The sequence below is a fragment of the Lasioglossum baleicum genome, chromosome 12 (assembly GCF_051020765.1).
Source record: "Lasioglossum baleicum chromosome 12, iyLasBale1, whole genome shotgun sequence".
Classification (NCBI taxonomy): domain Eukaryota; kingdom Metazoa; phylum Arthropoda; class Insecta; order Hymenoptera; family Halictidae; genus Lasioglossum; species Lasioglossum baleicum.
The window spans coordinates 3716562-3737129 of NC_134940.1; the positions used below are offsets into that span (position 1 = coordinate 3716562).

The 20568-nt window shown below is 37.3% G+C and overlaps 3 protein-coding genes across 6 annotated transcripts; 1 reads left to right on the forward strand and 2 right to left on the reverse strand.

Moving 5' to 3' along the window:
* Positions 1–3861: 3861 nt before the first annotated feature.
* Positions 3862–12271, reverse strand: LOC143214343 (uncharacterized). 2 transcript variants are annotated; one of them, XM_076435267.1, is made up of 7 exons: positions 11775–12271; positions 10868–11342; positions 10028–10490; positions 9660–9817; positions 9374–9541; positions 8777–9223; positions 3862–8693 (listed from the first exon to the last, which is right to left on the reverse strand). In XM_076435267.1, exons 2-7 carry the CDS (start codon positions 11316–11318, stop codon positions 8569–8571), a joined length of 1812 nt encoding a protein of 603 aa, XP_076291382.1. In that variant the 5' UTR covers positions 11319–11342; positions 11775–12271; the 3' UTR covers positions 3862–8568. The 2 variants fall into 2 exon arrangements, with proteins under 2 accessions (XP_076291382.1, XP_076291381.1); XM_076435266.1 differs by having other exon boundaries at positions 10868–11349.
* Positions 12272–12620: 349 nt separating this feature from the next.
* Etfb (Electron transfer flavoprotein beta subunit) lies at positions 12621–14457 on the forward strand. 3 transcript variants are annotated; one of them, XM_076435283.1, is made up of 5 exons: positions 12621–12762; positions 12845–12977; positions 13312–13368; positions 13595–13993; positions 14058–14457. In XM_076435283.1, exons 3-5 carry the CDS (start codon positions 13318–13320, stop codon positions 14367–14369), a joined length of 762 nt encoding a protein of 253 aa, XP_076291398.1. In that variant the 5' UTR covers positions 12621–12762; positions 12845–12977; positions 13312–13317; the 3' UTR covers positions 14370–14457. The 3 variants fall into 3 exon arrangements, with proteins under 3 accessions (XP_076291398.1, XP_076291397.1, XP_076291396.1); XM_076435282.1 differs by lacking the exons at positions 12621–12762; positions 12845–12977 and adding an exon at positions 13077–13219; XM_076435281.1 differs by lacking the exons at positions 12621–12762; positions 12845–12977 and having other exon boundaries at positions 13225–13368.
* Positions 14458–15281: 824 nt separating this feature from the next.
* Positions 15282–19769, reverse strand: Epp (Ecdysteroid phosphate phosphatase). The gene is made up of 4 exons (XM_076435264.1): positions 17728–19769; positions 16917–17154; positions 16154–16855; positions 15282–16078 (listed from the first exon to the last, which is right to left on the reverse strand). The coding sequence occupies exons 1-4, from the start codon at positions 17832–17834 to the stop codon at positions 15287–15289; spliced, it is 1839 nt and encodes a 612-aa protein (XP_076291379.1). The 5' UTR covers positions 17835–19769; the 3' UTR covers positions 15282–15286.
* Between the last annotated feature and the right edge of the window lie 799 nt (positions 19770–20568).

Consider the following 20568-nt stretch of genomic DNA (forward strand, 5'->3'; position numbering starts at 1 on the left):
AAGTAAGATCTTTGAGGGAGACAGTTCCAATTCTGGAAAGGAGGACACCCTCGTATCCCTAAAATGTGATCTTTATCGAGGAAAATCTGGGAAACGGTCTTTTGTGCGGGTCCACTGGGCTATCCGAGGAAAAACAGGAAGGAAGGCGGAGTGGAAGCCGGAGGAGGGAAGGTAATGAGAGAGGGTAGAGGGTCCACGACCGGATCTTATAATTACGCTAATTAGGCAGTAACGCGTAAAAAGAGCGGCGCGAGTATTTATCGCGAGGTACCGTCGAAGGTACGAAGGTCGGCAATGGAGGACGTCTCACGACAGGATACGACAAGAAAGGCTATAATACAATTTTGCCGCTAGCAGGCAGAGAGACGACAGCAACGGCGATGGCGGGAATAAGGCGATACCGTCGTCGATTTCACTGTGCTTTCGTCGCGCTCCGTACGTCTAATTGCAATCATAATCAAAAACACCGGGAAGTACCCACACGACCCTGAGTGACAATTACTCACGCCGATAACTCTTATCTGAGGCATCGCAATCCGTATCAGCTCCGATAATCTTCGAATAGCCACGCTGATTTCGCTACTATCTAGCATCTCTATCCCATGGTCAAACATCTGTCGCGTACGACACATAATAGCCAAGATTATGCGACCCCCCCGGTAATTTTGAATGCGCTTCGTGACGCAGAGGCGATTTGGTCCCAAAAGCTTCTCGTACATGTCTGAATGCATCTGTAAACGAAACGGAACCATTATTCCAAGCTTCACAAGTGGAAGAAACGGTCAAATGTTTCTGAATCAACTTGATAAATGGAAGTTTGTAGTTTGGCACATGGGCAGGGAGCTGCCGGTGGACTTTAGCTGAACACAGCTCTAGAGAACTCGAGCGTAAAGATAGGGTACGGAGAAAATGTTGGTCCCCGAAGCTGGCATCCATTCTTTCAATCGTTTCTGTGTGGCTGGTCGAATCTGGAAACAAGCGGTACATACCATTATTTCAAGTGTTACAAGCAAGTGGAAGAAACGGTAATTCGATTTTTCTTTGATCAACTTGATAAATGGAACTTCCGACAATGAACACAGCTCCGGAGGACTCGAGCGTAAGGACAGGGTGCGGAGAAAATGTTGTAGCCGGCTTTGGCCAGTTTTCGGGACTAAACGGTTGCCGGTGGCGTCGGAGCGGTCTGTCCCCATGAAATTAGCTTATCCGGACTTGTCGGCACGGATCCGTTGGTGAGGCCCCGGGGCGGGCCTGGGTTCGGTGTCCAGGGGAGACGATCGTTATCGACGTTTTCCGTTCGATTTTTCCGCGAGGATGATAGACGGGGAGAGACTGAGATTTTTTTAATGGGTACTGTTGGATGATCAACTATTTGTTCTATGATAAATAGTGACTAAGATGTTTTCGATAGTAAGTAAGATTTTCTTCGACAGTGAACCTCGACCGGTCACTACCCCTAGTCTTACACAAAAATCAGCGCTATTATTATTAAATTATTATTATTATTATTATTAAATTCGCGCAAAAGACTGAAACCGAATCCTAGAAGAAACCTTATATATTCGAATTCCTGTCCATCACGAATTCTCCGACTTTCGACGAATTATATCTTGCAACGTGCTTCTCTTACTTTGTGACCGGAGTTATAGTTGAGGAGTTTCATCAATAAACTAGTAGTTTTATTTAACATAAACCTGCAACGTTTATTAACCCCTCATCCGGAATACGACAGTACCTTTGGTGGACGGATTCGTCGGAAGGAGAAGCGTTGTGCGACGCTTGGCGCGGCATGGAGCAGAGCGGAGAGCTGAGCGAAGCCAAAGCTGAGCGGAGCGAAGAGAAGAGAAGAGAAGCGGGACAGGGGAGGGTGTAAGAGAGAGCCTCGACTGGATTACGGGGCCGGCTGGGTCGCGGCGAGGGTGTGGTGGGGAGGGTTGAGGGGAAGAGGAAGCGGTCGGCGCGTTTGATCTCGGCCGCGGGCGCCGACAAAGCGTTCATCCACTCTCCTACAACGGCGTGCTGTCTGGCGTGCGGGAGCGCGACAATGCGACTAACCAAAGCACGCGAGAGAGACAATGGATAAAGCGAGCCAGCCGGGCTAAGGCAGCGTGATACGGAGTAAGAAGGAAGAGAAGCGGAAAGAGCTTGAGCAACAACGTCGGACGGGACGAATGGTGCGGTGCTCGCTGCGCCGCGCCGCGCCGAGCCGATTGGGGGAAAGGGAGAAAAACAGAGAGACCGAGGAACGTATGGGACGACGCGACGATACGCGATGAAGAGAAACGGACGGGAGAACGAAACAAGAGAGAAAGAACGAAACCCGTGCCTTGCAGAGAGCCCCACAAGTGAAACGGACAAAGACCGAGCATCACCGACAGGGACGAATGGTGAAAGAGGAACGGGTATAAACAGGGCCGTGCCGCGCTATAATACAGAGAGGCGGCATAAGCGGCGAAATCAAAATACAATTTGAACCGTTCGATAATTCAAAATCTTTACGCAACGCTTTTCTATGTTGGTCTACGTTTATCGTATCTTTTCAAATCGCAATCGAAAGTTATTTTAAAGAAACATTTAAGGGACGGCAATTCGAAGACTTGCATCGTGTACTGAGAAAATCTGCCGCACGGCCCTGGGTATAAAGAGTTGGCGGGACCGAGACCGCGACGAAACAAAAGCGAGATGAATAGAGAGAGGGAACGAGAAAGCGGTAGGGGTTGTTGGAAGGATAGAGGAAGGGAGGAGAAAAAGATCCGAAGATCCGTTCCACGATCCGGTGTTCTGTCGCGCTCGCTTTAGCATGGCACAGCCACTCCCTGCTGCCGGCCACACCAGCTTTGCTATTAATAAATAATGTTCCGTGATCCGCATTACAACTAAACCGACTCGTTCTGCTCTCTCGGGTTTATTCTTGATCCCGAAATCTGGATACTCGCGCGGATACCAGCTTTCGTTCTGTCTCTTCCGTATCGTGGAAGGATCGCAACCATCTTTCGGCGACGCTCAATGAATGCGCTCCGGGTTTGTTGGTCCCCAGACCAGCACGCTGTTCCGGGGAACGTGGCTGCTCAACCGTCCTTCCAACTCATAGAGACGTTTCAGGGCTTCTAATTCAGAGCATTTCAAACGACGTGCCGCCGCCACCGCCGCCGCGATGCTTGCCGACGGATGCGGTGCCAGGCTGCTGCGCGCGTTTTACAATACCGTAATTTGTCATGGATTTCGGGTTTCTATCGATATAACTTGTACGACCGTAGGCGCGAGAAGACGTCGAACCGACCGCGAATTGAAGACTTAACCCTTTGCACTCGGAGCTATTTACTTTAACTCGAAAATGAAACATTTCTTCCGACCTAAAATAATTCAATTCTATATGACTTTTCTCATTTTCTGGATATGATACTTAAATGTTTAGTAATTGGTTAGATCCCAAGATATTTAATAATGTAAACAGTATTTAGAATAGTGCTACAGCAATTTTTAGAAGTCACACCACTCGAGTGCTAAGAGTTAAACAAGGTTCTACATGTATTATATATTCGTATGCGAATAAAGAACAATTCCAGCGAAACCCGCGCGCGTTACAACACCGTAATTTATCGTGGATTTCAGTTTTATAATTGGACAGCGGATTTGTATGCAAAATGAAATTTTTTTATCTGATTTGCAACAAACTGGAGTGAAATAGAAAGTAACGATAGTTGCGAATGTTTTTACTGTTTTAAATTGCATCTATATACATACTCATTTTTGTTATAAATGCATCAAATCCGCTGTCCATCGACAATAAATTTGTAGGTTAAATTGATCGGTAATTTACAGAAGGTTCGCAGCAGGTCCACGCGAATGAAGACCGACTGGTATCACCAAACTCACAATATCTTTTATTATTTGTAAAATGTTGATTCTCAATTCATCATGAACTTAAATCACAGGGGACATACAGATTGCACCAACCATCATCAACTCGTGTGGTTAATTGAAGAAAAATTATGGAATAACGTATACATAAAGGAAACATAGTACACAGTACGACAGATAAAAGGTTCTTCGTAAGTTCGTATTAGCCGTATAATTAGTTATCCGAGACTGTTTGTAATTAAAACGCTCCTAATGGTAGAATTGCGTATAAATTGTATAGAATAACTTCTAGAAAAATGAATCTCAAAAGAAATTCGGGTTTGCCTACTTGAAACACGTTTTCGATACAAACAATTCCGGTGTCTGAAATTTTCTCGAGTACGAAGTAGGCCGCGATTTTCAATTTACAATACATTCGGATTCGATCTTGGTCGTTCATCAATACGAAACTTGAATCGAATTTCCTCGGGTTTATTCAAATGATTAGCTAAAAACAATGATAACATTTTTAATATTGGACTATACGATTTGATACCTTTCTCAGAAGTTAGAGCAATTATAGTTTACTACACGACGCGAAGAGATATTTTAAAATGCTATGTCGAAAATTTCATTGAATAAGTTTCATTGACACAGATCTACGAAACGCGTTTCCTAAATTTTCCATATGAGCCCACATAAAAAAAAGTCTCAAAATGCAACTACATTCCGACAACTTGCAACTTTTTTCAGAAATTTTTGTCCAACTTCTAACTTCTGGGAAAACTTCAAATCGTATGGACCAATATCAAAAAAGTTATGGTCGTTTTTAACAGTGTCCGAATATTACCGGGACTCATACTGTAGCTAGAGCACACTAAAATCCTGCAAACAATAAACATATATCACGAAATAGTAAACGCTGTATAGTACAAGCATCTTCTAAACGAGAAAATAATATAAACTACAAAATCTGATAATAACATTAATTATAAAATAATCAAAATTTCTTTTTTATATACATTGATTCTCCACATTATATAAATATATACTCATTAAAAAACATGATTAGAAATGAATAGTTCTCTGAAAATCGATTCAATTAGTCATATTGAAAACGATAGTTCAAATTGAATTAATTAGTTTGAACGTGGCTGATTCTTTGAAGGGAAATGGTTGCTTTCTCGCAACGTATTTCAAGTATAGCCCGATATTTTCGCATGTGGGCTGTACATTTTATCTATGTAAATATTCATCCTTATAAGAATCATACTTAGAGATAATCGCTCGAACCATTTTTCTTTTCTTTAATCATTATTTAAACGTCTATTCAAATGCGACACGCGTAATACGGTTTTGTGTGCTTATTACATAATTAGAATGCAATCGTGACATTCAGATTAATTAGGGACATACGCTGTAAATTCATCGAAGCAGTGCTGGAACTTGGAAGTCAAGCGAGAGCCAATAATCGATTTTACGTGTCTTAAGACAGATCTTGTCAGAGGAATACTGCTTAAAAAGTTCTCAAACAATTGGCACAGTAAACTGACAATGATTTCGAATTGGTACAAAACGAAAGACACTTCCTATCGCAATACAAAACATCCTTATCTCAGCGAAACACAGTGTAGAACTTGTGAAAATATTCCAAAATGTTTGACCGCAGTAAATACAGCAATGTCGTAGTCTGTTCATCGTTGAATCGATTCTTATTTTTAGAGAATACACGAGAGAGATGTTTCGGATGGTCACAGAGTGTCTGACGTGTATTTGCTTAAAATAATAAACGTAAATTGATATTGCGATTAGAAATTCGAATTTTACGATATCGTAGAAATAAATCGTATCACGAGGTAGTTGAGATCTCTCATCGAACGCAATACTTTAAACCAGTGTGTCCCAAATTCGGGCATAAAGTTTGTCATACTTTCATGAGAAACTATATTTGTACTTTGAATTTCAAATACACTTGCATACAGCAAACACATCTTTGGCTTCTTTTTTGTTTTCCTTTCGAAATGTTCGTTCTCGAGAATGAAAAAATAACAGTTTTGTACAGCGACGACGATAGAAAAATTTGGGATTAACTGGCTTAAATGAAACATTTGTCGCGTACGTAAAGAAGATATTAACATGATTCTGAATTTTATTCGTGTATAAGCGACAGATGATTTTCCGTAGTGAACGATTTACACAGTATGTACATTCAAATTCGAATCCATGGGATTGAACGTAGATTCAAGGATTCTCAACAAACATCAGCCCGCACGCAAATGCATCGTTGCTTTTCGATTCAGTTTCCTTACTATTTTGTCTTAGACATAGATGTGGCTCACGAGAGAAGAATATCGAGAGCTGTATTTATACGCGTAGTGAAATTGTTCGCTTCTCGAAACAATAAAGTGCAGATTGACTTTGAAATTCATTTATATATGTTACATGTCTCCCCACGGACGCTGGATGAGATGAGGTGTTAATCATTTATACTTTGCACCGTCCTCTGAATTACTTTGATATAATCGGTACAACTAATTCCCGGAAAGAAAATTGATTGTTTGCTTCAGAAGCAGAAAACGATTCGATATAACAATATAAGCAAATTTCTCGGTCTTCGTCGTTAGAATTCTTTTTTCCTTTCGCTAAATTTATACATTACGTTTGCGTTTATATTTTAAATTTATACATTATGTATGTGTATATTTAAATACAATATGCAATGGACCAATGACAGGATTGGTATCTTATTCATCTCCCATCTCGTGAATTAAATCCATTTGTTAACCATTTAATATAATAATTATCCTATTTCCAATAGAAGTCGATATGCCTAATCGTTTAAAACGGCATCCTTCTGTTGTTGTTATTATGTTGTGTAAGCTTATGAAATATATGTACATCGGTACATGGGTTCGGTGACTGTTTGAAAACAAAAAAGACAAAGTTATCTCTCTGCAATGTTTCATTGCAACGCACGATAATTATAAGTGAGACACTCTACCAAATGAATAAGATACATTAGCCTTCAAGATTCCAAACGCTCGTAAATTTTTGTATCATTTTTCACAATTTCGATTACCTAATCTTTATTATGTACATACGTAGATAAAATCATGTAAGCGGGAAGAAAAAAAACTACTTTCTCGTTCTTTTATGTTTTGTGCATGTTCAACGGCCGATGCATATAAAAGTAAGTGCCACATCTCCGGAGACAGAATTCTTTCGATTATAAAAAAAAGCATTGTAAACTTAAATCGGTACGAATCTTGTCTTTGGTTTTATGAATAAACCAAAGGCATTTTTAAATATTTTTATATCCTATCTTTTTTATACGTAATATAACTTGTTAAGGTATTTCACCGTATCGCTGTAACGAAGAAAACAGAAAAAGAAATACACGTCTCGATACCTTCGTTCAATGTACAAGATGCAATAAAATGACATTACAATAAATCCCCGTTTCTTAATTCCTGACACGAATTTGTATACCCCGCGATAATACATTTCGACACAATAAAAACTACAAAACTACATTAAACTATGAAGAATTTCGATTTGGTGAAATGTAGAATGATAATCATCTATCTCTCGGTAAATATACACTTTGTCCATAATCTTTGAAAAATAAAATAATACATAGATAAAGCATGTTTATACATTTTTCATCCAGACTTATCAGAGTAAATAAGTGCTGCTATTTATCTTTTACTTGTAAAGAACGGAATAATAATATGTTTAAGTGGCTAAATTATAGTCTGACACCACCGCAATTAATCAACATGATTCTCTTGATTTTCTTTCCCTATAACAATGAACCATGCTAACGATTCATCGGTTACAAATGATTCGAAAATAAACTATAATTAAACTTTATATCTTTACTTCTTCTTTTCTTCTTTCTTTTTTTTTTAGCCATAAGATTTTTCATTTTATGAATCCGTGGATTCGATAACAGGACAAGGATTTACAGTTGAGGGCACTTTTTTTCTCTGCCTGTCTTTAATAATAGGCGCTGGACCATTCTGTATGCTATTTTTGAAACAGCAAAGACTCAGCGTAATGTACAGATATTGTACTTCTCTAAATCTATCGATCCATAAACTTGGAGAATCGATAATTCACGGATTGTTCTTATCCTCTGGTACTCTAGCCACTTTTTCTGTTTTAATCTTTTCGTAGAGTACGCGCAAGCCCCAGACATATATATTTGTACATAGCTATCATATCCAATGGAAAGTGTACATTTAAACTCAACTGAATCACGTACAGTTCATTCACAACATCAAAAATAGACTATTGCAAGAGTGCATTAGCATGTGACACCCTGTAGATAGTTATTACTCAACCAAGGTACCGTTCTCATCATACATTCCGTGACTTTCTTCTCCTGTTGGGGGAATCTGAAACGTAGACGATATGTACAAATTTTGTATGATATCACAATATCACTCTTATAAGTCTCCGAGTCTTAGATTTCTTTTTTCTCTTTCTTTCTTTAATTCATCAATTATATGCGATTTTAGCCGCACAGTTATATAAATTGTTGATCCCACATTGTTGGACTATAATATAATGCAGCACCTGATAGATATAAGAATCTTGAGATCATATATTACATTACAAATTGATCGCAATTTTTTTTAAAGAGTGTACTACGTGTACATATTGCCTACGGTACAGACTCTGTTCTAGGTGTAACACAGGAAAAACGTGTGAATTACGTTAATCTTATGTTCGACCGCGTGGCTTTTTTCGAGAAGCTGTCTCTTCGCTTGATTGAATACCTGTCGTGGCAGCCATGCGTTTCGGGCGTCCTGCTGTCTTATTACTCTGTTGCGTGTTTTGTGCAGTCGCTGAAAACCAAGTAACAATGAAAAAATGAATTATAAAAGAAATCCTAAATACATCGAAGCCAATAAACAAGACGGATTATTACCACGTTGTTTTGTCCTGGACATCACACTCGTGTTGTTGTTACTCGGTTGTTTTGTGCTCTTCTTATTTTCACTCTTCTTCGCATCAGCATTATTTTTTGCTCCGTCCGTAGATGCAACCGTGTTAGTACTGGCGGTTACGCTAGCATTGGCAGGAGCAATAGTAGAACTGGCAGCAGCCTCATTTCCAGACTTCGTGTTTCTGTTTAGCGCCCTTTCCGCTCTACTCGAACCTTTTGCTACGGACTTAGCAATCGCCAAGGCTTTGTTGAGCTTCTTGGAGCGACTCGATTTTGGAGATTTCTTTCCTGATTCCTCTTCGGGTGCTTCATTCTCCGAAGAGCTCTCACTTTGTTTCGACTTTTTACGCAAACTTTGCTTCTGTTTGTGTGAGCTGTGACTTTTTCTTCTCTTCAATTGTGACTCATCCTTGTAGAGTGAAAGGTCAACTGCGGATAAGATATTAGAGTTTCAATTTCACGATAAACAACAATTGAGTTAACACTACTTTATTTCGCATTCGCAATAATAAAGTACATTTAGAACTGATAACGGATTTTCTTTTTCTTTTAAGAAGAAATATATATATATATACTAACGTCCATCCGGGTGTTCTTCTGTTACCCGAGGTTTTTCGGATACACCAGCCTCTACGTCGATTGCTCGTTTTAAAATATTCTCTGTACGCAATAATTCTATCTTGGTTAGCTGATATTTATTTTTATCAACTTTGTTCAAATTTAAATTTGTTAATATACAATCGAAGTCTGGAATTGTAAAAAGAAGAGGACTGAATACATGTACATATCTTACATTGTCCATCGTGAAATAAGAATTATCGGTACTATGATAAGGAAACAAGATACAAATTTTTTACAAAATTACCTATAAAATCATAAAAGTCAGGTGAATATATTTCTCCATTATTTTTGTCTTGAGAAAGCCAACGTATACGAATTCGTCTGCTTGACTTATATATATTTTGCATTGCTTGACATACATAAAAGCTCCCTTCCGCATTTCTCACAGCCAAAAATTCATTTCTGATAACACATATATTAGGAAAAATTAATGAATATACAATACTTAAAAAAAAAGGTAATAACATCGGTAATAATTTTCTTATATTCACATGAAAATTAATAGAATTCGAAATTTCTATACACATGTTTTCGTTACAGTGTATTTCATGTGTAATTCTATAAAAAGATTATAATTACACAATTCTTTTAAGATACAGAAGTTTCACTCACTTGTAGAATACTATAAGTTTATCGTCGGGAGCCTTTGAAGGCGGTAGCTTGTTTAAATTCTTGACGATTAATGCAATTTCCGGTAAGGGACTCTGATAAGGCTGTGTCTGAGTTCGATTTCGTTTCGGCTTACTTGCTCCGTCTAAAGACGCCTGTGACCCTTTCAAATCCTTCAGTTCTCTAGACTTCCTTTTATTGGCTTTCGGCGAACCAGTAACTTTTGTCTCGACCTTTGGTGGGCTATTCGATTGCACCGTTGCAGAATTATCTGCTGTGACTTTCAAAGTTTGTGCCGTGGCCTTTGTCTTCTGATTATCGGGTTTTGTCTGTGCATCGTCTAGTTTATGCACGGGTATTTCCTTTTTCACAGGTGCACTGACTGGCATTCCATCCGATTCTTTCGAACCATTATTTACAGGAGCTTTCTTTTCTTCAACTTTGTTTTGTAATGGTGGACATAAGGCTAAAGCAACATATGCATACATTCAGATATATACATGCATATCGAATTGTTCAAAAATCACAATACTTTTCAATAATTTATTTATAAAATTAATGCAAACTATCGAGCACAAATGGAACATAGAAAAATTCTCTACAAACAAAATTAATTAAGGGAGTAGTCTCGTTTCGAAATTAAGCAGCATGTAGCTGTCGCAACTTTATGAAAATAGCTTCATGCTTTCGGATAATGCAAATTACGCCTCGTAAACATAAAAATAGGACTTTCAAGGGCAACTACGGCCTAGATTGATCTTTTATCTAGCGCTTTCACCCTTGCAATTCTGCAAACGAGTCTACCCCGTTAAATACACAAACGAATCAGCAAGCTTTACTAACCAGGAAACTCTAAACCCATAGAGGTCATCTCTTGCTCCGTTTGAATCTCTCTCTGCGAACCCTGTGCAGGATTCTCTGGACTTAGGTTGTTGTTTCTATTAGATTCGCTTTGCTTGATAGCTGCAGAGATAGTCTCGGTATCGGTTTTAATAATTTCCACTCCGTTCGGAATCAATTTATCCAAGTCCGATTCCTTTTCAGAATTACCGCTTACGTATGGCGGCGTCTGATACACAGAGGGTCTATGATCTTGCACTAGACTCAAAGGTTGACTAGGTGGTTGCAACGTAACGTAGCTTAACCCAGTTCCAGGTAAAGGTTTCATAGCTCCTGGCTCCGAGCCTGATACAACCTTTTGTGCCATCGCATTCATCGGAAGAATGGAGTGACTGGTAGAAGTTGGCGAGCTACCTACTCCAGGTATCGTTGATTTTAAGGCCGATGCACTCATTTTGCACTGATTAAATACGTCTCTCTAAATGCTTATAAAAAATCATTGACCATTAAACGGAACCTGGTTACAGCACACATACGATAAACATAAGAAACGTGACAGTCAAAATAAATATCAGGTTGTAAACTTGTTGTGTACCTAATGTTGTCAATACAGAAATGATTAAAAGAGAGTAGAGAAACACAGTCTACGGTTCTGTGATTGGAATCGGTGAAACAACAAACAATTCGAATGGAACGTTTTGAAATGATATTCGAAGAAAATATTGTATTAGTTTGGAAAAACGAGGGAGAGTGCAAGGAAAAGTTTGAGGCACAGAGGGTGGCTGCGGAGGGAGGGGGTAATTAGAGGAGTAAACATAAACACGAAGGAAACTCTGAATGATTGAAAATCTTAGGAATATGTAAAGAACTCACAGAATCTACACGACGGTAAACATCAACGTATAATTACCTCGACGTTATCAAGTCCTGAATATGGATATATATTCCCTTACTAAAACTTCCACGGATTGTTGACCACTGCGCGTTAACACACGGTTAACTCATTTTTCCACACACTTGCTTGACGCGTGAACGCTTTCTCTCAGCTAACATTTCATTCGGCGTACACACAGCATAGTCAATTTACCAAAGATACTCACAACTTACCGAATTCTACAAAACAAAAACGATAAAGGCTTGCGCGCTATAGAAAGCCGTGATTTTACCCGCACGAAAAAAACAGGAATGCCAGACGTTAGATGGCGTCGGTTCTTGGACGCCATGTGTGGCGCAAACTTGATTTTATATGCATTCTGATTGGCTACGAAGCAATCGCTCGAAATCTCTTTTGTGATAAGTTCTATTAAAATATAAAAATTACACCGGAGGATATTTGTATGTTCGCTCGTTTTTCCCTCTGGTTTTAGATCAACGTTTATACACGTAATTTTTCGTCCTTAAACGTGTTTCCAGCTTATCGAAGCTCCTCGCACGGAAACATTAAAAATTACAAAATATATACACGTTTGTCTTTTTGTATGTTAATTATTATAATGCGTGCAAGATTTTTTTTTCTTGAAATGTAATATCTCGCGCTGACGGATATTTTAGTATTTGTAAATGAATAATTTATCAAGATATTTTTTATCTAACAGGTTTTATCCACTATTGAAAGATAATAAACATTCGCTATCTATCGGTAGTTAATACGTAATTATAAGACTAATTATTGTACTTCTCCGAAAGTTTCTATGGAAAATCTGTATGTTTGTTACACCTTGTTATAATGACAAGAAAGTGTATGGATTCGAGTGTGTTTGTTCTTTTCTTCGGTGCACGTTTATTGCTTGCGCGCCATTTTAAGCTACGAAATTGAAAATGGCCTTAGTGTTTGCTAACGTAAACAGACGCGATAAACAATAGCATTGTAAATTGTTGTTAAATATCACTGGAATTATGTAAGACGTCTTTACTTCTACGTGTAGATGTATATATATATGTTTACACGATTTAACTGCAATTTTTATCTCGTACAAATAGATCAGGATCCATGGAAGGAGTTATCGCACACAAGTAACATTTCTTACTGCGATGTCATAGCCATATTGATATAGATAAGCCAATCAGATGTAATCCAAGTTCGAACGTCACCCTGGCCAAAAAACTTCAAACAGTATGTTTACTGTTCTACATTTGTACTCGAGTAATTGTTGAATTTTTTTTCTCTGGAATTTTCTATTGTAACTTACAACTTACAATCCGAAACAGCCATGTTGTATAATTTGATGTTTACTTACATCAGCGCGAACTAGATGAAAATATGTCCGTGAAATGAAACATACATTTATTTCGTATCACTGAAGAATTGAACTTTAGACCATTATCATCGAATCGAACCCGCCACGTATAAGAGGGGTTGAGTAATTCTTATACATATACTCCACAATAAATGTTCTGAGAAAGAAATTATAATTTATAATTGTACGATATATCGATCTGTTTATTAGTTAACGATGGCGCGAGTGCTTGTAGGAGTGAAGAGAGTTATCGATTATGCAGTTAAGGTACATTTTAATAATATGTTTATAGCTATAGAAAGTTTATGTGCGAGTACCATTGACCTATGTCGATTACTTGATTTGATCATGAAAATTGATGTACATTTTAACACGTTCGTGAAATTATTAAATAATCGATGCCGTGACAAATGCCGTAGATTATTAACAATGTTTCACATTAATTAATAATTCTATTGTTTTCCGATTAATTCTTCCTTGTTTTCAATTACAGATTCGTGTGAAATCGGATAAAACAGGTGTCGTAACAGATGGGGTGAAACATTCTATGAATCCTTTCGACGAAATCGCAATCGAAGAAGCTGTACGAATGAAAGAGAAGAAATTAGTTGAAGAAATAATTGCAGTTTCGTGTGGACCATCGCAGTCTCAAGATACGCTTAGAACTGCCCTCGCGATGGGTGCCGATAGAGGGATTCATGTTGAAGTATCTGGACCGGAGTATGAAACTTTACAACCCTTTCATATTTCCAAGATTTTAGCAAAACTAGCTCAAGATGAGAAAGCAGATCTAGTTATCGTCGGTAAACAAGCTATAGATGACGATTGCAATCAAACTGCGCAAATGATTGGAGGGATTTTGGACTGGCCAACTGGAACGTTCTGCTGTAAAGTATGTTGAATGTACTAAATTGTAAAATAATGTTTAAATAATAATACAATTTTTTTCGCATTAGATAGAGTATAATAACGGCGAGCTAACAGTGGTTCGCGAAGTCGATGGAGGCTTGGAGACCATTAAAATGAAAACACCAGCAGTTTTGAGTGCCGATCTCCGTCTGAATGAACCACGCTACGCTACTTTGCCAAACATCATGAAAGCTAAGAAGAAACCAGTGAAAAAGGTGATGCCAAAAGATTTGGGTGTTGACACTACTGCCAAAATTGATATATTATCGGTTGAAGAACCACCGGTTAGGCAAGCTGGTACTATCCTGCCGGATGTTGATAATTTAATTGCGAAATTGAAGGAAGGTGGACATGTCTAATAATGTACTATAGTTAAACGTATTGATAGATTTATCTCATTGTCTTTGTACTCATTACATTTTTATTAAAACGTTACTGTATATAAAACAGTTATTTTTATACATCATGAGATGTTGTATTTTATATTTGAATAAACTTTTATCGCACAAAGTAAAGCAGCAAGTCCCCTTACGATACAAACTATATTCATAATAAAATATCGTAACATTTTATATATTTATATATATGCTTCTTTGGTAAATAACAACACTGTCTTTTCTACATTGTTTTTGTACTTCTATATTTTCACACAAGAATATGTGTGAAGAGATGCTTTTCAATGTTATTAGTTTTTAAGAAATTGCGTAACATTGCATGTCACGTCCATTCTATGTGTAATGGTATTCTTAAAATACGTATAGACCAAAAAATTTTAATGCACAGTCAATTGACAAGTTACTTTAAATATTCTTAATTAGTACTGTGTAATTTGATTTGAAAGCACAGTCTAGCAAACACTTCTTTAAGTCATGAAATTAGTAATATTCTTTCATCACAAGTTGGATATACCGCGTACGTACTGTTTTACGCAATACCTCTTAAACATTAAATACGAAAGCTATGACAAAATATTTCTCTATTGGCTATTATATTGAAATATGGAATTCATACAATCTTTTATCAAGATTAAAGTACTAGTTAGTCTAGATCCTTTTCGAGAGAAAAGGAAGAATCAAATGCCAATACCCGTATCATTTCCATGCGAAACTTTGAACGACAATCTTTTCGTTTTCAATTTATCGTTGATTATAAATTATCCCAACCCAAAAAGTTATATCATAAATAATCATCGTCTCTTTGACAATATTTTGTATAAATTAAAAAGTTCAAAGGAAACTTATTGGGTCACAAAACTTCAAACAATGTTCATATCTTTTCACAATAGTACTTTCCAGTCAAATCTAGTGTTACTAGTATGCGTGATAGGTGGAAACGGTGGCGGATGAATTTGCCAACCGTCCAACCCTTCGCGAGCTGTCAGGCACGCTAAATATGGTACTCTTTGTACTAATCTAGTTACTTCTGCAGCTGGTGGTATCCTACCACCTGTTAATTGTCTAGTACAAGCTGCTAATGAAGCTGCGTGAGCTACTATTAATATATTTCCTACAGTACTTTCAATAATTCGTTTAATTAACTCGTAACTTCGTTCGTAATACTGTGCTGCGTTCTCTTTTAATGGAAGCTCTTTCGCTTTGATCACTGGGTCATAACTTTTGTCTATGTTGAACCCTGCTTTTATCAATTCTTCGGATGACATCCAAACAGGTATACCGTTTGGATACCATGCCAACCATTCTATCAGACCTGGCTCTATTTTCATCGGGATATTCGAATTAAACCCCTTCAGAATATTGGCCAATGTTTGTATACACCTCAACGAAGGCGAAGTAAAAGCTACATCTATTTTAATACTAGAAGATTTCATTGCTTCTCCTACCAAGCTTGCTTGCATTTCACCTACAGTTGTTAAAGGACTATCGTTTTGGAAGTCCTGTATATTTCTCGATGGAATTTCCTTTGGCATGTTCAAGTCCCTTCGTACGTAAGAGCCATTCAATTCGAAACAGTAAGGAATCCATGCTCCGAATGTAAAATCTACCCTTTCCCCGTGGCGACATATAAAAATTTGCCTCGCCGAAGGTGATACTGGTTCGGAGGCTTCGAGCTGTATAAAAAGGACAACGTTAGGAGTGAAATTCTGTATAGTATACCTGGTAGAATAAAAAGTAATGCGATTTACTGGCTCGGTAGTCGTTGGTAATCCATCAGGACAATCTGTAGAATCATTTGCTAACAATACTGGTGGTTTCCGCGTTAAAGGTATCTCATTCTTCTCTAATGTTTCGCTTTTATTATCGGTGAGTTGTATGGTAGTGTGCAAGGTCCACGAATCCGATTGAGCTGTTCTCTTCGTATGATTCAAAGGCAAATGACCCGACATACCGGTTAACCAGGATATGCCTTCGACCCGACCATCCGTAGCCAAACTACATGCCCCTTCTGGAATGTATATGTAGTCTCCCACCCTCAATTCTAATTCATCGTATTCCCTAGGCACATACGCATGCGTCACTTGATGTACATGTGCATTTTGTAGCCTCGAGTCTCTAGAATACAATCTAAGTTCCCAATTAGCCGACGAAGTTAGCGTTAGCTTTTCTACCATTGAACGAAGCTGTTGGTACAAGTTGCTGGGGAACTGATAGATCAAAGTCAGATGGAACGACTTGACACGTGGTTTCGCAGAGATGCCCATGCTTGTCAGCTTATTTACATATCGAAGGGCAATGTTCTCCAGCCACGCCGCATTGAAATCTTTCACAAACAGCCCCATAAAGTTGGGAGAGATATAAGTCTCTAGTTCAATGCGATTCGGTAATTCATCTTGATTCACTATGTTCTCGAGGGCCTTCACCAACTCTTCAGTCGATTCGTCTGGAGCCTGTAAGCAAAACTATTATGTTCTTCTTGTTCGCGATTAAGTTCCATCAATAATACCGTACCTTGAAAAACGAGACAAGCGTAATATGCGGCATGTAATTATGCGCTCTATTCCACATTAACTCTTTGCTCTCCGACCAAAATCTCTTGAGTTGCTCAGCCAACGCACCTGTTGGACATACATATAGAATATACTCTCTTTGCGTATCACAATTCAAAGTCGGATCTGCAACATGAGCCACTATCCAATCGGACGCTAATTGTACACCTCGATGTCCTGTAGCGGCCAACGCCTTCTCCCTGTAATCAAATAATCTTTATTGTATTGTTGCGGAACACATTATAGTTAACAACATGAAACAATAACACTTCTTCATTCTGTATACAACAGATAACATCTTAGAACAGTGCAATGGATGGTGCGTGCTTTTGCTTCAGCGATTCGAGAGGATCTGTCGTCTTTCCACACTAACGATACCATAATAACGGTTCAGCAGACGACTTCTCTTGATCTCTGCGATATTTTCAGAATATCACAGGGGGAGGCAACTTCATTTCAAGCCGTCATAACAGTATTTTATATGATGAAGGAAGTAAACGCTGTACCACATAATATTGTGTAATGTACGCAATGGATTATTTTATAGAAGAAAACAGAAAGCGAACGACTGAAAGATTTAGACTTCAGACATCAGAGTTCAATATTAATGGCTTAACGTAAATCATTGTAGTAGAACAAGTAAGATAGTAGTGATATACTTAAAGTTTGACAGCTGCTTGTTTACAATGCACAGTGGTGAAATTTCATCAAGCTTCAGACGATACACAACGTAAGAGCAACACTGTTTTACGAATGTAATATATGGTACTCACGCTCGATGCTTAGGAAAGCCCATCTGCAACAACGTTTGCAATGGGGTCAGGTGTTGTTTTGAAATTTTCGTTGGAGTTGGATTTTTCCGTGGCGGTAACGTCGCCATGACGGTACATTACGTTCGATAGATGCTACCAACATCGCTGCAACGAACGATTTACAGCAGTACGCAGTTACGCAGTATGTACGTGAAATTTCAAATGGAAATACGTATGTATTCTTCGCAATATTTTTACTAGACTGCGGATTTTATGCATTTATGACAAAAATAGGCACGTAAAATTTAAAGCAGTGGACACGTTAAAAATATTTAAGGACATCAATGTATTCGTTTCCAGAGAAGAATACCATTTTTATTTGCGAACATTTTTTTTATTTTGCATAAAGATCCGCAGTCTAATTATTTATTATTTATTTATTTAAATAGACGGCCGGTTTCGGCATAAATGCTTATAGGAGTTTTCAGCTTTCACAAAATTTTTTAAATAGTTGTAGAATAAGAATCAATTATTTTATACTGAATATATTCGAGATATAGTAGGTTTTATTTAAATATATACTTCCTTTCATATTTAAATATATCTTATTTCTTCAATTTTTTGCATTTTTTTAATATTACTGATTTTACACTTACTTCGGCGTCCGCCATTTTGAATATTATTTTGAACTTAAACGCTTACTTGAAGGATTGAAAACTTACTTTATCCAATCATGTTTTGAAGTAATACTAATTTTTATATGATAACAGATAAACATTTTATCTTTAATCGCATGTATGTATATATATGATATGTTGCAAATACTCGCTACTCGAGTTCGTTTATCCTTTTACATTTCGTACCATCTATGGTTTTCTTTGGCATTCTCATAATGATAGAGTTACGCAGAAGTATACTTTCATGGTAAACCCTTTAATAAGAAAATCGCGATTCGTAAAGTACTTTGTCTGATTAACATTCCATCGTAATTACAGAGTTCTATAATCAACGTGATTATATTGCGCAGTACGACATAATTTTACTGTTTTTCCTTCTAATAGAAAATTAACTTTAGCTGCTGAAGGAGTTCGTACTTTTACGTAGAATGATTCAACAAATTGTTAATAAATGAATAAAACTAACATTTCGGGAAACCTACCTCAATTTATTCCCACTCGTTCTATTCCTAATTATCTTTTATTGTGTTATATTTATTTTATCATAGGACATACACATTTCGAAAACACTTGAATAATATTCTTTGCCTAATCAAATTGGAACATTGCTTTAGCATTAGAACCGAGTCAAGATCCAAGTATAATTTCGAATGCTGATTACGCTATTATCAAGAGACTGTCGATTTTTATGCGAAATAAAAAAGATTGTGCAACTGTACAAAAATTTAACTCTTTCATAAATAGTTTCAATCATTTGCAAATCTATAGTGTCTTATAATAATCACTCGGCAAAAAACAGACCTGGATCCTGCTCCGAAATGATTTAAAACAAAAAGAATGTGGAGTGATTTCGAATAAATTTAAAAAAGCTCCATTTACATTGAATACCTTTAATGTAATACTTATAACTTCCGTTCCTTTCTCAGCGCAAAAAAAACGTTTATTTTTCAGATATAATAAAAATTTCACTCGAGTACAATCTTTATGTACTTAAAACGAATTAAATCTACCAAAACTATTCAAAATCCATCGTTATAGTAAAAATACTTACTGAGTTCGTCAGTTCGATATAAACATTCATAAAATAGCGTATTAATTGAGTGAACAAATTTTGTAAAAAATTATATATGACCGTCTCTCTCTCACTCTCTCTCTCTCTCTCATTGCACATTTTTATGACTAGACGCAACCCTGCGATTGTTATTACCAAGTAAAAAAAGATACGTTCGTTATCTTACTCGATAAATAGATAATTTCTGATGATATGGAGATCCTTTCTTGAATTTTTCTCTTAATCGATTACGAAGGCACTTTCCCAAAAATACGGTCATCAAATAAATCAACAAATCTAATCATTTTGAACATCATACTTTCCTCGATATTCTTTTACACAAGGCACTCGCATTCTTGCATTAACAAGTTTTCCTGTTCAAACTGCCTAATCACCTTATACCTTGTAAGTACATACGGTGAGTCTACAAAGTTTTATAAAATAGTTTATAAAATTTTTTCGGCACTATTTGATCGGTACCGAACACGTAATCGATTGTACAGAATTCGTGCGTGAGAAATAAGTATCGCAGGTATTATTGTAAAAAAAAATACAAGTTCCTCGCGTGTTATCTATCACAAGCTAATAATTTATTTCCATGTTGTGTGTAAAATAGAGATTGTGTCATTAAAAAATACTGTTAAATCAACGGTGGCTGACAATAATGCGTGCTTATCACTAATTACGGTTAAATGATTCAACATTGTCCGTTTAGAACGACTGATTAGAACATTGGCAACATTATAGATATATCACCGATATCAATTAGACGGTCCGATCAATTAGCCGACTATCATCGATCCCGAAATCATCTTTACACGTTATAGTCATAGTATACACACAAGATCGCGATCATTAAATGCAAGCGTTCTTGCGAAGAAATCGTTATTCCGAGGAGAATCATTCTTGTATCGCGCAAGACACTTTACAAAAACGATACAACTCAATGTATAATTCGAAGTGAATCAAAACGGACACTGAATCGCACTCGCGAATAAAAAGGAACCTGTTGCGAATGTTTCGGCCGCGGTTCAAACAGGAGGATAACACCGATTATAGTTTTATTTGAAAAGCACCATGTAGGATAAAGAGGTCAACGCCGCTCTAAAAAAAAATGAGACAAAAACGATCGAT

Excerpts from the sequence above, each read along its gene's own strand:
- Etfb (XM_076435283.1), top strand. The coding sequence starts at position 13,318 with ATGGCGCGAGTGCTTGTAGGAGTGAAGAGAGTTATCGATTATGCAGTT. Across the intron at positions 13,369-13,594 it reads TTATCGATTATGCAGTTAAG|ATTCGTGTGAAATCGGATAA; the intron begins GTACATTTTAAT and ends TTTCAATTACAG. Across the intron at positions 13,994-14,057 it reads CTGGAACGTTCTGCTGTAAA|ATAGAGTATAATAACGGCGA; the intron begins GTATGTTGAATG and ends TTTTCGCATTAG.
- Epp (XM_076435264.1), bottom strand. The coding sequence starts at position 17,834 with ATGGCGACGTTACCGCCACGGAAAAATCCAACTCCAACGAAAATTTCA. Across the intron at positions 16,856-16,916 it reads CGCTTGTCTCGTTTTTCAAG|GCTCCAGACGAATCGACTGA; the intron begins GTACGGTATTAT and ends TTTTGCTTACAG. Across the intron at positions 16,079-16,153 it reads TACCAACGACTACCGAGCCA|CTCGAAGCCTCCGAACCAGT; the intron begins GTAAATCGCATT and ends CTTTTTATACAG.
- LOC143214343 (XM_076435267.1), bottom strand. The coding sequence starts at position 11,318 with ATGAGTGCATCGGCCTTAAAATCAACGATACCTGGAGTAGGTAGCTCG. Across the intron at positions 9,818-10,027 it reads AAACTTATAGTATTCTACAA|AAATGAATTTTTGGCTGTGA; the intron begins GTGAGTGAAACT and ends ATGTGTTATCAG. Across the intron at positions 8,694-8,776 it reads GTCCAGGACAAAACAACGTG|CGACTGCACAAAACACGCAA; the intron begins GTAATAATCCGT and ends CTTGGTTTTCAG.